A 14196-nucleotide genomic window follows, 5' to 3' on the forward strand; every position below is an offset into this window, starting at 1 on the left:
GCCTCCTCAAGTACTGTGTCTGTGACTAAACTTTCATCTTGATATTATTGACAGCTTCGATACTAATTGTTCTTTGTATAACATCTGATACCAAGTGCTTTAATGAAGAAAGTAACAAAAAAAAACAAAGTTGAGTACAGTGAGGGAATGGATCACATGCTATGTTACTGCAATACTACTTATGTTATATACAGATGGTCACACACCCAAACGGCCAGTGTTATTCATTTTACAAGTAGCTACTTGAAAGTTTAATATATGAAATGATACAGACCTATTGGATAAAATAAATGAGGGTCGACTAACCTGGCAGGCTGCTCAAGCGTGGAACTGGCAGCGTGCAGGGGCCTGCAGGCATACCAGGCCCAACAGGCAAAACCTGCTGCCTGTCAGCTCAAAGCGCTGATGTTAATGTTAAAGGATATTTATACTGCGCACTATCACCACCGTAGTGGTCCCTTGATGTGAGCCGATTATGCTGGCGGCACTCTGAAGATTACGAGTGCAGCATCGCTGTGATTGTGAAAGTTGGTAAAACTACACTGAATGCAGGTAAGAGGTGTACCAGGGCAGTGGAATTCAAACTCTTTTATGCTGAGCCCCCCTTGAGTAAAACTGTTGTTACTGAGCTCCCCCCTCAGTACAGATATTGCTGCTGGGCCCCCCTAGATGTCATTTCTGCTTATATTTTCTATTAAAATCAGTCACTGGTACTCCCTTTTGGAAGAGCTTCACGCCCCCCGTGGACACCCTTAGGGCCCCCACAACCCAGGGGGGCCTGCCCCACAGTATCAAGATCACTGGCCTATGGTCACAAGGCCCTATGCATTTACCATTAGAAACAATTAAAATAATGCTTCTAACAATATAAAAGTAAGTATGTCATAAACAATTCGGATAAAACAGCCTGCAATTTAAAAGGAGTATAAAGCAAGACTGCAGTATTTAAGCGATGCCATACCAACGCTGGATCTGGTGGTGTGAGAATCTTATGACATCATTGGTTCCCTACTCTAATTACCATGGCCCTGTGTCCCCTTACCATTCAAATCTATCTGCAGTTGAGTGCTGGATATTAAATGATTTAACTACACCTCTTTGTCATTATTGGGATCTGGTAGAAGAATGTCACTGAACTACATTGTTTCAAAGGCATGTATTAAATATGACTCTTGAATCTCAGTCTTGTGTATAGTTACCCTAACATAGAATATCCACGTTAATCCTCCTTTTTTATTTGCTCAACTCTTCCACTCGTTCTATTATGTAATGGAGTACTCATGTCTATTTGACAAACAAACAGAAGCCTTAATTTATCATCTGTCTAAATCCCTTTGCCCACATTTTAATCCTTGAACAATTATTCTGCTTCCTCTTACCTTCTTTAATTGCTGCAAAATCTCGTGTGAGGGATGCCAAGTTCCACGTGTTTCCGTCTCACGTGTCATTATGTTGTAACTTCTTATGGGAATTTGCAACAACTAAAGAAGGTAATAGAAGGTAGGAATACATTATTCCAGGATTCAAATATGGGCAGAAGGGATTAAGAATTAGATGCATCATAGTTTAGGGCTTTCATTTGTTTACCCAAAAAGAGCGGAGCAACTAAAACAAGTATTTTCAATGTCAATAGTTTTGCCGTTTACTGTTCTTTGCCTTTTGCATTTATAGGCAAAAGAGTACAAGGAGGAGAATTCAAAGTTTCAAAGGAGGATGTAATAAGGGGTGCAGGTGTGCAATAGAATAAGAAGGTGAATAGAGGAAGGCCAGTGATAGAGGGTGCATTGGTGATGAGCAAGAGGAAATATGAGCAAGAAAGGGTGAGAGTGTAATAAACCAGCACAGATGGTGACAACGGAGAGAGACAGCGCAGAGAGACAGCATAGAAAGAGCCAGCACAGAGAAAGAGAGAGTGCAGAGAGATAGAATGCAGAGAGAGATAGAGAGAGAGAGAGAGCGTGCAGAAAGAGAGAGTGTGAGCACAGAGAGAGGAAGTGCAGAGAGAGTGACAGAAAGCATAGACAGCGCATAGAGAGAGACAGATAGCGCACAGTGAGAGCATAGATAGTCCATTCAAAGAGAGCGAGAGAGCACAGCGAGGTGAAAGACAACGCAGCAAGAAAGACAACACAGAGACAGCACAGAGAGAGAGTGGCAGGGTGGAGAGAGAGCATCAGTGCAGAGATACACAGCAGAGAGAGACATTGTAGAGAGCGAGAAGGAGTGACAGTGCAGAGAGAGAGAGAGAAAGAAAGAGAGAGAGAGGGAGAGAGAGAGAGAAAGACGGCACAGAGATGTTTGTTTTTAACTGCACCGTTATTGCAGTTTGAGAGTAGAGCTCAGTCAGTTAAACCCACAGTCTGCCCTTCCTAAGTTCAAATATGGACTGAGAAACCTGAAGGTGTCTCCCTGGCTAGTCCCTGGGGATCTGTCAGCAATGTTTCCAGGACACGGCCATTGCTATTGGATCCAGTTCCTGGGGGTTCACCAGTGAGGTAGAGGATCACCTGGATGGGGGGTCCTCAGGGAGTGGAAGTGGGACACTGACAGGTGAGACGCGGTATCCCCCTTTGTCCAACACCTTTTCCCATCCTACCATGTAGGAGACTCAACCCCCCCTTCTTTTCCGACACGAACACTAATAGACTAACACCAGAGCCATTTACCTGACTTGTTCTAATGAAAAGGTCAAGCAAAGTCAGGCAATTGACCAGAATTACAAACACCTGACGGCCCTTTCCCTTCCCCACAGGGATAAAAGGTGGTGCACGAGAGCACAATATGAGCAAGGCAGACCTCACAATGAGAGCTATCCCAGTACAGCAATTCAAGAGGAGGAGAAAGGCGGCGAGAGCTGAAGGGGCGCCAAGGAAAGGAGCGACCTTCCCCTTTCCGACCCAGAACCGCAAAGCCTTTCTGAAAGGAATCATAAGGCTGGAACAATAGCTAGCGTGTGCTGCAACAGATGCCACCGGTACACAGAGTCCTCCTACGCTGATAACCAGACTAGGGAATGATGCCTGCCACCGTGGTACCATCCTTGACTCCAGCAACAAGAAAAGCCAATTGGTTCATCACAGCCGGTGAGTTGAGGGGAGAACCGATAACGAACCGAAAGTAGCATATGGCAAATTAAGGAAAGAATAAAGAACTGTTGATATCTTGGGGAATAACCAGCGACACCAGCACCACGTGAGTGCTTACTCAAGAGACTATGGTTAACATCCCATTCATGGCGAAACTACTGATACCAGGAGGCCTTGGGAGAATCTCAAGGAAAATGTCAAAGTGGTCATCCAGGGGTCTTGCAAAATCCTCTGTACAGTTGAAAGTCTTTGACAATAGGTTAATGGAAAGCTAAGGGAAATAAATCTCACACAGCAAGAAAGGAGAAGGAACTTTGTGTTTGGCAAGAGTGAACCCGAAAAAGGGACACAGACAGAAAGGGGGGAAGGTTGATACCCTTAAGAACATTGTGATGACCAGAATGTACCCGATGGAGGGATGTCCACAGCGCAATGTTTAAAAAGACATTAAGGCTTGTGAATGCTACAGGCGAAAATGTTTTGTGACTGAGGCAGGCAAACTGGATCTGAGCCTGGAAGAGGGGGATCCAAAGATGAAAAGCCATAGTGAACCCGACCGACTGATGCAAACATTCGATAGGGGTCTGAGCCTGGAAGATGCTGACCCGGTGGTGAAGAAACATCATCCAAAGTGTATTCGGAGTGGAACCTTTTATTTGTTATTTTGGTATACATCAGGTCCTGAAAGGCAAGACACTTTTTATGAAGAGAGAATTAACCAACGTAGGTCTTGATAGCTGAGGATTGAACTGTTGTCTCTTGCTGGGAAGCCTTGAGAGTGTGTTGTGCTCAGGAGTCTCACCTTGTCCCGTGCTTAGAACGCGGGTAAGGGAGAGCCTGGCTACCACATCCTGACATATCTTTTATGAACACTTCTTTATTTTGTGAACATTGTCCCACACCCTTTTTTATATCTACTTGTAAGGTCTGACAACATGCTTTTTAGTGTAGGCCCTTTTATTTGATGCAGCGCCACTTGGACTGCCTTATCTTGGTCCTAGCTTGCTCCCATCTTAGATTTAGGGTTAGACTAGGCATTTTTCCGACCTGCATCTACTGTTAATAAACACACTTGAACTCTCATCACTTGTGTCTGTCTTTTCTGTTGCCACCATGAGTTCCTGACAGGGCTGGTACATTGGGTGCCATTATATTTGATAGCAATAACACCTGAAACAGCACTTAGAAGAGTGAGGAATTGGGCATGTACCGCTACACATAGAAGTGTGATACACCATCAATGATTCTAGCTGGATATGGACAAATGTAGGCCACAGTAATATCACATTGTGGAGTATTTTGGACGGCACTTGACTGAAGGATCACCCATCCGAAACATTTAAAAATGAGTTGACTGGCCATAAAACAGCTTGGCTCGGACACATTCTGCTCTTTGGATGCACCTTCATAGCACATCAGCCACCGAGAGAAAACCAAACACCAGCAATACCTAAAAGCACATGATATGAGTAAGGCTGCGTAGTAGAAATGTCATACTGCAGACCACCAGATCTAATGGTTTGCACTTTTACTGCACGGTGCGCGTGCCCAGGGACCTCCTGCTGTTCAATGTAGGAGATGAGGGATACATCATGAAAGACAGCCAGTGCCCACTGACCACATCCCTAGAAATGCTGCTGATGCTGCCATGTGACTGCAAGGCCATGACACCTCACATCTTTCTTGTGCACGTTAGGACCTTTAGAGCTCTGCGGAAACACTGTGGTGGGAGGCCTCGGGCACGGTCCACCAGGGGTTTGCCTGGCATTGCCTCTGCTCCGGTGCAGGGGCTACCTGAAAGCGTGTCCTCTTCAACATGCCCAGTTAGACTTGACTTATGAGGCTCCGAGTGCTTCCAGAGAGCACATCGTTCATTCTCCCATAGCCTCATTAAAGTCTCTGCCTTAAGGGTCTCATTCTCTGCCACTTTATACCGAGCTGTTCCGGGACAGACAAGGAGGGCTGCTAAAGAGGCACATTTGGTATTCAATTCATCTACAAGAATGCGTCACCTCTCATGCCAAAGTCTCCTCTGAAGAGGGTTTTTAAATTGCGAGGGTTAGGGCTGGTAATGAGTGCGCTAGTATTCATGCAGGCATTCTTCTGTCACCGCCACAAAACTCTGCACCATAATGCTGCATCCGACCAGAGACTTGCGCTGCCACAAGCCAACCAAATATGTTTGTTCTATGTGATTGAAAGGACAAGGCTGCTATGTGTGTTCGCATCTAGCCTCCCCTGACACTTCTATACATGTAACTGAGATGTCATTATGGGGAAGCTATGTTCTACCAATTAATCTTTCATCAGATACCAATGATGACAAAGAAGTGTAGTTGAATTATCAATTAATATCCAGTACACAACTGGAGATGTATTCAAAAGGTAAGGGAACAAATCAATGGCACTTATAGTAGGGAACCAACGATAATGTAAGATGTTAAAATCGACTTTGAGCTGGGGGGGTTTTTGATTCCAAATATAAGTGTTTACCGGACATAGGAAGAATTGAATAAGGTCTACTCTAATGAGGTATATTATGGAAAAATGCTAAATGTTATACAATACAATGGAACCATCAGTAGTAAATACATGGGGCCTCATTACGACCCAGGCGGACTTCGCGGTGCTAAATGCACCGCGAAGCATGGCGGAAAGCCGCCGATAGCGCCATGGGGGTTGGCGGATTTACCGCCCCATTCCGACCTCGGCGGAGCGGTAAATCCCCAATCCCCATTCTGCCCTTCCCCATTCCCATTTTTGCCCCATAGGGTATAATGGGAGTGGGGAAGGAGTTAATTACGCCACCGTAAAATACGGTGGCGTAATTAACAACGAGGTCCCGTAGCGCCATGGTTTTCTCCGGCTGGTAAAACCAGGCGGAGAAAACCTCCATGGCGCTACGGGAACTCGTAGTATGGCGGAGAGGTACGCCATGCACTACGCTGGCGTAATACCCTCTCCGCCAGGGTCCTAATGAGGCCCATGATCAGATGAATTTTCGGCTTAACAATTTAATTGATCTCTTGATTATGTGTTTGTTTGTTCATTTTAGGCATTTAAGAATTCACAATACGATTGTTCGGGATTCTGTATGAGCATGTTATACACTGAATGTGATTTCCCCCACTTTACTAACGTCACATGTTTACATGCCCTGAGGCTGAGCAATTAGCTTGAAATAAGTGTAGGCAGAAGGTAGAATGTGGCAGAAGTGTCTTTGTGTAAACGGTTTTGCACTACTTGCATACATATCTGCTAAAAAAAATGGATTGACATAACTTGCCTTTTTTATAAGTGATTGATATAAATGTTATGATGATTACATTGAAGTTTACCATTTGAAAATCATTTTAAGTTCGGTTTGAGAATGATTAGGTCTACTAGTCAAAACAAACGTGCAGGTATTGAGAGAATTCATATCACAGGATACAGAACCATATGTCCACATACAATATGGCTGTATTTCGAATCATGTTTATTTAAGTATAAACTTTTCATTTTAATAAAAGCTCAAATTGTACACTGTATGTAGAGTGTAAAACTGGAAATGGTTACAGCCTTATTTAATTTACCTTCAGGAGTCGGGATTATCAACGTGGATCGGCAGTCGTTTGCAGCCCCTGGATAACCTTCCAGCCCCTGCGGCAGTGCTTCTTGTTACAATACTGATTGCCTCGTTTACAGAATTCGCCAGTAATACAGCCACCATTATTGTCTTCTTGCCTGTTCTAGCGGAATTGGTAAGATATACTGTGGGACGTGTGACTATTTCCAAATGTCTGATTTGACAGAAATCCTTTTTAAACCCATCATAACTTTGCTGGTGTTTGCTACACATGCCCCAATTCGCCAACCAGAAGGCTCCCTAACTATACTGCATTGATGATCCCCAATACGTTTGAAACTGTCTTGAGTTGAAGAAACCATTTATAAAAAAGCACAGCCTTGTAAAAAAGACCAAACTGCTTGCATTAGGGCTACTTTGCATACAGGCAGCACTTTCCTCATGTTTCTCTGAATTTGAGGTGAACATCTGGTGATGACTACTGTGTGGTGCTATGGCACATGTGACTTGACTAAAATGCCTTATTCTTCTTATACATTTATAGAGAAAACCGTATGAACAAATGAAAGTTAAGTATCCGGGTACCATGATACTTATGCTACCATTTTAAGTTGCCCAAGCAACTATCATGTATTACATTTTTTTATTTTATTTTATTGGAAATTTGTATGGCGCCTATACACAAGTGTTTCCATGCGCCACAAGACAAAAAGGGGAGTACATAGTAAAAAAACAACAGTAACGGTTGTACTAGGCTTGTGATATTCTCGTGACATCAATGACGGTCTACCTGTTCATGACCTTACGATATTGCTTATCTATACACTCCGATAGACTTGAATGCCATGCTCTCCTCAGTCAGGGGGGGTGGAACGCTTTGAACCTGAACTATAGGGGCAGAAATGGGATGAATACATTGCTGCTCACACCAGGCATCCCACGTATGCCATGCTGCACCATAACTCCTGAGTGTAGGGGGTGCCCATGATGCTTTGATAGCAGCTTTCCCCCAAATGCCCTGCAGGTGCCAGCCTTTGTGTTTTTTTCTTGTTCCTGTTTTTCATTGGGGAGGCAAAAAGGGAGCTACTCCCTGTTGCCTTCCAACCACCTCCACGTACCTGCAGGACCGGAGTATTGTGCCCGCTCCCAAAACTCCTCCCATCTGGCGGATATGTAAAAGGGACCAAGTCCCTTTTCCATAGGGTGGTGGGTATTTAATTTTTATTTTTTTCATTTATCATTGGGAGATCGCTACACTAGCAGCGTGGATCACACATGAAAATGTGTGAAAGCCGTTCGCACCCTGGGCGATCGCCGGGCTGTGAATGGCTTTCATGCCCTGCCAGGACAGTGGATATGTCATTTAACAGCCCACAGCACAAGCTGAGGACCTCGCTTTGCTCGGGCCAGCATTAGCTTGGGCTAGCAGGCCATTAAAGGCCATGTCATGCCCTGGCAGGGCATGAAAGCCATGTTAAAGCTTTTCTGATTTCAGATGCAGGCAGCGAACACACAGCACGCATATGTTTGGTGAACACGATGGGTGAACAAAGACTACTTAGAACAGGTAAGTCTCAACTAGGCACCCCACAGTTTATTTGTAAAATAAAATGGTCTACACAGACCCATTCTAATGAGAAGATACCACACATGGAAATGCGCAGGCACACGCCCAATCATTATCACCACACAACCCCCTTACTTTCTCCTTCACCCCACTGAATTTATGGAAATCAAAGAACAAGGAAAAGGAAACACAACAGGGAACTAACAGTACAGAATGAAAACAGGAAAGCAAAACAGGGAAGTAAAAAGGAAAACAAGGGAGGAAGGAAAGAACACATTTGAAATAACTCAAAGAGCAATAACCGGAAACTTCCAAAACACCCACAGCAATGATAAAATAAAATCCGAGGAAATGTTCATCCCCAGAGGAAATCATCCAATCTCTTGGGTGCGTGCCTCACTCTATTTGACAAACATACTGTGACACTAATGGGGGCACCTGACTCCCCCCCCCAACTACACCATCCGAACATGTAGTCATTCCAATCTCCCCAACCCCCACACTTGCCCCCCCAAAAACAGGTACAGTACCCTGCTCACATTCCACACCCACTGGGGTATCCAACAACTCAAAACTTGGAACACCATCACCACCATGATCAGGGAAGAAATCTTCGGTCCACCACGCACCAGACATATCCTGCAGCACAATTCTCTGCTTGCTCCAAACCGTAAAATCTGAAAACTTGACATTGCTGTGACCAGCCCCAATCACCTTTCTCGGGGGTAGAAACACCTTTAAACCCTTGCTTGCAAAATGGGGACTCCTCACTCTTACCAGATCACCCACAGGTAAAAATTCTCTCGCACCATTCCTTGTTGATCCTGTCAGTGATAACCTTCTGCTTCTCCCTCACTATCATCACCACTTCTCTCAAATCCAACTTAGATTGGGTATCCCCACCTAGCAAACAGGCCATACCCTTCCACCTGGACGTCTACCTCTCATAAACTGAAATCGAGAACAACCCATTAAACCACTGGGAGTATCTCTGTGCTTTCACTGCTTCCACCAATCTGAACCTCCAATCAAGCCCATTCGCCAAAGACAACTGGACTGCTTCCTTCATAAACTTGTTGGCAGGTTCCACCAACCCATTCACGCTCCGCCAAGGCTGTCCTGTAATGCATCACACCCCTTTCTTTCAAAAATCCAACTCCCTTGAAGCAAATTGGACACCATTATCGGTCACCAAACTGTCTGACATCCCTTCTCTGTCGTAAATTCCCTTCAAAATCTCTACCACCTTTTCTGTGGTTACCATCCTCATAGGAGCAAATTCTATCCACCTTGAGGTATAGTCATTCAGAACCACAATATATTTGTCCCCCCACCTAAAACATCAAATGGTCCCATAATATCCAAGGCCACCTTGCTCCAAACATTATCAGGAACTGAAAGGCTGCGTCTTAACTACCTAACTTTTGTCACTGTAAGGAAGGCATGGAATCAACAGTAAAACAGACACAATTGACCACAGTTCAATGGTGTTTATTGAACTTTCACAAGGGTGTGATAAATGCCTATCTAAACCCAAATCTACAGATGGGAGCAAGCTATGACCATCAAAAATTAATAATGCAGTACTAGTTCAGTAAAACAAAAGGTCCTATACTAAAACAAAACTATTGCCAATCCTTATCACTGATTTCCAAATAGTGTGGGGTAGTGTTCATAAAAAAGAAAGAAGTGTTCTAAAAATCATATGTCGGAATGTTCAGGCCGTTGGCCTCCCGTCCCCACGTTTTAATCCTAGGCAAGCCGGTACACTCGTGCATAGCACACTCTGTGGCTTCTTTGACATGAGAATACATTTCGATTTAAAGTAACAGAGCCTTTTGTGCCCAAGTCTCTCTTCTCATCAAAGTCTCTTGCTTCCTAGGGCCTGATGTATGTAAAAAAAAAAATGATACAGTTCTTTTCTTCTTACAAGTATTCAGCTCGGATGCTTCATCCTGCATCCCTCTCAGCCGGGCTTAGATCCCTGTTATTTTACAATTGTCACTGCAGATCCCACTCTTACTGGCTCCGATCCCAGATTTTCAAAGTTCAGAGAATATTCATTTTCTCAGGTGACTTATGGTTCAACCCGCATCCCCCTCAGCCACGCTCAGATCCTTCCCCTTCTCAATTATTCTCCCTCGCCAGACTCGGACCAATTGTAGTTCACCTTGGTTTATCGAAGACTTTTGAATGTGCACGAGATTTAGCATCACCCGTTGCAGGACCACAAACTTCTATCTTACAATACAATCACCATTCAGTTAGATTCCTAACAGAGACCTTTGAATGAGCACCCATGTGGCGCCAGACCACTCTGTATAAGGTATTTTGCTTGGCCTTTCAAAGTTCATTAATTTCTTTGGTTTCCAATTATATTCGCCACGCTCAACACATGCGCTTCACACACTGTCCTCTTTGGGTTTCTTCATACAATGCTGCCACTTGCAACCTTGTTTCAAACTCAAGCTGGTTTGGTATCAGTCTCTCCGACTTGCCGGCTGTGCTGTCTTTACTGGTGCTGCTTTGTTGTAGGAGCCAAGGACAGAATCACAGTGGCAGTCATTCCTCCCTGCCTTGGTTATTGACACAGGAGAGCCCCGGGTCCCTTTGATGCACAGTGTAGGTTTGTTCAGCATTAGTTCCTGGTCTTAGGCTTCTTACTTTCCAGTGTTTGTGAACGTAACAATCTTAAGAGGTCAAGGGCATTTCCCTCCTTGCAATCCTCTCTGGTCTCACCGTCTTTCTCCTTGTACTAAACTGCCATCTTGGAACTGCTGATTCCTCGTGTGCTTTTCCTCGCTCAGAGTGTGCTTTTGTGCTCTGCCTTTTATCCGTGTGGGGAAGTGTGATGGATATCAGGTGTGTGTAATGATCAGTAATTGCCTGACCTTGCCTGACCACAGTATTGGGACATGTCAGGTATACGGCTCTGGTGTTAGTTCATTGTCGCTCACAGTGAATTGTCCGTGAGAAAGTGAACATGCCTGTAAAGGGGGTTGGGGGTTGAGTTCCTAGATATCCTACCTGGTAGGATCGGGAAAAGGTGTTACAGGGAAGGTAATACCGTGTCACACCAGCCGGTGTCCCACTTCCACTCCCCGAACACCCCTCATCCAGGTGATCCTCCCACACTGGTCCACCTCCAGGAACTGGACCCAAAAGCGATGTCTGTGTCTGGCCACCGGGATGACAGGTCCCTGGGGACTTGTGGGTGGCACACCTTTAGGTTTCTCACATACGTTTCCCATATGCAAGGTGGATATGACTGGTCTTTGTCCAGGTTCTTCATTATTAAGATAGGGGAAAGGACAGGAATGAGATATATCCAGGGACTCTTGCATATTCCACTGATTTTTCTTTTGACAGTATAGGTAGAGGCGAGGTGGTTTTATTGGTCTCTCGAAAATAACCAACAAACTGGTCTCTCGGGTTTGACTCTAGTTGTAGGGATTATTTATATTTTGTAGAGGTTTATGAGTTTCCGTCTTTTCCCAGTCCCACATTGGAGAGTTTTTGTTATAGTAATTAGAGTGCCAGCAGTCCTGAGGTGAAAACTCTCTATATATTTAGGTGGGTGTTCCTGCAAAAGGGTGGAAAAATGTAGGGAAATCCCGAGCCAAAATGACTTCCTTGCGGAGTCCAGGAATTATGGCTGAAGATATTATACAGGACTTGCCCCTGATGTCAATGTACACAGGTATTTTGGGGTATACTTCATAATCCCCGTGTACACAGGTAACGCTAACTAGGGTAGCGTTCTCGAGGTCCGTTGTTATGACTAAGTCAGCTCTTATGGGGGTTTGCTTGCTATCTAGTCAATTAATGCCTTCACTTGCTTCCCATTCATCCAAGCCTTTTCATATGTGAAGCCAGTGGAGGACTGACTTGAACATATGCTCAAGGTCTCTAGATCTTCTTCGGGTTCTTCCCACTCTTCTCCTTTGAAACAGCCTATTACCATAGGTTTGTCTTTTACATTTTTCAGATGGTGTCTGGCCAAAAACCAAGTTTCTCTATTTGAAAAGCAGATAAGGGGGTTGGGGGGTGGTCTGCTTCCTTCAGGTTCCTCACTTTTACTTTTGTCTCTATTTTTAGGTTGGGGTCTATTGGCTCCGATTTTTTTTTTTTTTTCCTTTGACATCCATTCCTTGCTTTTATATGACCCTCCTTATTTGTCTACTCCTTGAGGTTGGAGTCGGTGGGTAGGTTTGTAATCTTTCCGTTCCTCACCACGATGCACCGAGTGGTAATGTTTGGCTGCATCCAAGTGGTTTCGTGCCGTTTCAGTGGCCATGGCTAGGGTAGGTCAACTTAATAGTAATACAGCCTTTTGTAGAAATTGGGGCAACAAATTGGTGAATTGTTAGAATGTAATCATTTCTACAAATGTTTCTAGGGATTTGTTATTGACCCAAAGGGATACAGTGTTTTTGACACGTTAACCCATTTCAAGTGGAGTTTCTCCAGTATTTCATCTAATGGTTCTCAATTTTTTCCGATAGTAATTACAAGTTTGACCGACTCTCTTCAATAACCCTTCTTTGATGGATACAAAGGTGGCTTTCTGGGCAAGATTGAGTAGTTGGTAGGCAGTCTGTAGTTCACCTTTCAATAGGGGCCTCAAATAGCATCCTTTTAGGTTTTCTTCCCATCCTAACTGCTCGGCTAACCGCTTGAAGTTCATTAGATCTTCGCCTTCTAGGTATGGTTGAAGTATCCCCTGTGATAGTAGGGGTCTGGCTTGTAACTCAACCGATTTTGTCAAGTTTTCTTGAAGCCTAACTTCAGCCTGCATTTGATGGGCTGGTAACTGGGCTATGATGGCTGTTAGGTTGGCCATTTATTCCGGTGGGTAAAGGTTCCTTCAGTGTCTTTTTCTGAATCGGAAAACACACAGGTTTCGACTCCTTCAGATAAAGTTTCAAAGTCATCTGATCTTCCTAAGTCTGAATCTGCTGCAACAAATGATTTTGGTAGATCGGTCTCCAGCTCTGATAGCCCCCCAACTGATGGTAATTTAGTACCCAAAAAAAAAGTTCAGGAACGGGGGGGATTAGGACACTAGGTCTAATAAACGTAAAGGCTGGTCAGACTTCCAATATTATTCGATCCCACTGTTGGATATTAAATGAGAGATTGGGAGGTTATCTAATAGTACTTGAGTTTTGAAAAACCGGTCTTGTTGACCAGTCAGGATACGAAGTTGAGAGAGCACAACCTCTTTCAGAATGGATACACGGTCAGTGTCATGGAGTTCAATGATTACATTTTCCCCTTCTGGTTTTACAACAATTAACAGCGTGGATTTTCAATTTTTATCAATTGAATCATATACCATTCCTGACACCACATGTAAGGAAGGCATGGTATCAACAGTAAAACAGATACAAGTGACCACAGTACAAGGGTGTTTATTGAACTTTCACAAGGGTAAACACCTCTCTAAACCTAAATCTACAGATGGGATCAAGCTATGACCATCAAATAATAATGCAATCCTTCTGGAGTCTTGTCAAAATAAAAGGGCCTATGCTAACTATTGCTAATCCTTACTGCTAATTTACAAATAGTGTGGGGTAATGTTCATGAAAAAGAAAAAGTGTTCACAAAATTATATGTCAGAATGTTTGGGTCGGTGGCCTCCCTTACCCACCTTTTCAGCATGGGGCAAGGCGGTTCACTCGAGCAAAGCATACACTCTGGCTTCTTCGACACGACAATACAGTTTGATTTTCAGCAACAGGGCCTTCTGTGCCCAAGTCTCTCTTCTCATCAAAGTATTTTACTTCAGAGGGTCTGATGTATATAAAAAAAAAATGACAGTTCTTTTCTTCAGTATTCAAGGGCACTTCCCGCCTTGCCACCCTCTCTGGTCTCACCATCTTTCTCCTTGTGTTAAACTGCCATCTTGGAACTGCTGCGTCTTCGCGTGCTTTTCCTCGCTCAGAGTGTGCTCTCACTAAATAATATTA

General features: G+C 44.1%; 1 protein-coding gene across 2 annotated transcripts in view; it reads left to right on the top strand.

The window, feature by feature from the left end:
* SLC13A3 (solute carrier family 13 member 3) overlaps positions 1–14196 on the top strand; it is a 679238-nt gene that overhangs the window by 598307 nt on the left and 66735 nt on the right. For both annotated transcript variants that reach the window (XM_069651309.1, XM_069651308.1), the window contains exon 11: positions 6668–6829. In XM_069651309.1, coding sequence (XP_069507410.1) covers positions 6668–6829 — 162 coding nt within the window. The remainder of the gene's footprint in view (positions 1–6667; positions 6830–14196) is intronic.

The sequence above is a fragment of the Ambystoma mexicanum genome, chromosome 3p, assembly GCF_040938575.1.
Source record: "Ambystoma mexicanum isolate Mex_15411 chromosome 3p, UKY_AmexF1_1, whole genome shotgun sequence".
Classification (NCBI taxonomy): Eukaryota; Metazoa; Chordata; class Amphibia; order Caudata; family Ambystomatidae; genus Ambystoma; species Ambystoma mexicanum.